The 2,092-nt window shown below is 36.1% G+C and overlaps 1 protein-coding gene across 1 annotated transcript in view; it reads left to right on the top strand.

Moving 5' to 3' along the window:
• The first annotated feature begins 1,170 nt into the window (after positions 1 to 1,170).
• The window catches only part of LOC137619095 (neuroligin-4, X-linked-like), a 52,490-nt gene continuing 51,568 nt past the window's right edge, over positions 1,171 to 2,092 (top strand). Inside the window, exon 1 of the mRNA XM_068349286.1 lies at positions 1,171 to 1,270. Coding sequence (XP_068205387.1) covers positions 1,171 to 1,270 — 100 coding nt within the window. The remainder of the gene's footprint in view (positions 1,271 to 2,092) is intronic.

The following is a 2,092-nucleotide window of genomic DNA, read 5'->3' as shown; positions in this document are numbered from 1 at the left end:
TCTTCTTTTAATTTCGGTCGCGTATCCTGGGAAAACCTTATTGTCTGTCATACGTACGTAAATTCATTAACAATCTTTAGAGGTTCGTAAATAAGCTTCATTTAGCGTCTCTGTACTTTCATCGGAAATTAATTTAGTTTTCATAATATTTATTCATACAGTATATATATATATATATATATATATATATATATATATATATATATATATATATATATATATATATATATATATATATATATATATATATATATATATATATATTTATTGTATGTTATATACACACAGACACACACACACACACATATATATATATATATATATATATATATATATATATATATATATATATATATATATTCAAGTTCATTGAAATGAGTTCAAAAGTAAACACTCACTCATAAAAATATGTCAAATTTTCCCTAGCTATATTTTCATTAGTTTTTACTACACGCAGTTTTTGATAGAGATTACATTGATAATCAATTGCCATTATTCGACATAACTGAGTTTGTAAAAGCAGACTGACTCCCATTCATAACAAGAGAAGAGATTGTATGAGACCGAATTTATCTGTGTGTAATTGATAATTTTTTTGTTTTACTAATGCTGATGAATTAAAGAAAAAGATCGCCACCAACAATTTTGATAAACTTCATAGAAATTATATTTCACTCAAATATTATTTGATATCATAAAATTACTAAGAATTATAACGCGTAGAAGAGAGTAAAAATTGTTCAAAAAGTGTTTCTAATTAAAAAACTTCAAAAACGTTTATGACTACTAGAGTCCTTTGTTTAAAACCAAGTGAACAATGAAACTCGGGAACGTTGCTCCAGGTAAACAAATCAACGTTTTTTCATTGACCCTCTTGATAAACTTCTCCATTCTATGTGACCTGATCTCTTGCAAAGGCCCTCCAAAGACTCCCGCCATATCCACCAAGTACGGACAGCTCCGTGGCTTCTACCGGCAGGTAACTGACGAAAAATTACAGGTAGCAACTTACCTGGGTATCCCAATGCCACGCCGTCCATAGGAGTAAACCGCTTCAGCCCGACGCGGGCGCTATCGCAATGGGTGGGCGTTCATGAAGCCACCCACTTCGGTCCTTCATGTCCGCAGAGATTCCCAGATCTGTCTAATGAGACAGAGGCCCTCACTAGGATGACGAAGGACAGGTACGACCGTCTGAGAAAGTACCAGCCGGCGTTGAAGAGACAGAGTGAGGATTGCCTCTACCTCAATATCTACGTCCCTCCTAAAGGTCAGAGTCACTCATTTATGTTTATTTATTTAATTTGTTCATCAATTTACTCAATGTATTAGTTGATTAAATACTCAACCATCTTCATATTCCATAGGGTATTATTTTTTCATTTATTATCATCTCATTGGTAACCCCATTTTAAAGACTGGATCACTATTCCTCTGATAACTAGAATAGAATCATCCTCACTGACAGGCATTTCTTCCCTTTCTGAGTGTAGATACCTTAACGTGGTGATAGGGTTTGTTAAAGGCCATGCTCAGTAAAGATGTACTAGCCAGGGCCAAAATACTAGGTTGGTTTGCTGTAAGTGATAAGGATAACCTCTCCCCTACCCCCAATACCCACTGGCCATCGTGGTGATGAAATGGTCAAATCACAGACATGATTGAGGACATGTCTGAAGACGCTGTCCTGAAGTGGCCTAGAAACGGTTGCATTTGTTGTTGTTGTTGTTGTGTCATCTCAATGGCACCTTGAATATAAAGAATGGTAGTAGGTTGGCCAGGGCACCACCCACCTGTTGAGATATAACCGCTCGAGAATTATGGGGTCTTTTGACTGGCCAGACAGTAATAAATTGGATCCTTCTCTCTGTTTACGGTTCATTTTCCCTTTGCCTACACACACACACAAACCAAATTGTCTGGCCTATTTTTTACATATTCTCCTCTGTCCTCATACACCTGACAACACTTCTTCTTCAATTACAGGTTACTGCACGGTAATAGTTCAGTGGCCACTTTCCTCTTGGTAAGGGAAGGAGAGACTCTTTAGCTATGGTAAGCAACTTTTCTAGGAGAAGGACACTCAAAAATC

This window comes from Palaemon carinicauda, chromosome 25 (assembly GCF_036898095.1).
Source record: "Palaemon carinicauda isolate YSFRI2023 chromosome 25, ASM3689809v2, whole genome shotgun sequence".
NCBI lineage: Eukaryota > Metazoa > Arthropoda > Malacostraca > Decapoda > Palaemonidae > Palaemon > Palaemon carinicauda.
Note: the sequence above shows the minus strand (reverse complement) of the source record. Positions and strands in the feature narration are given on the sequence as shown.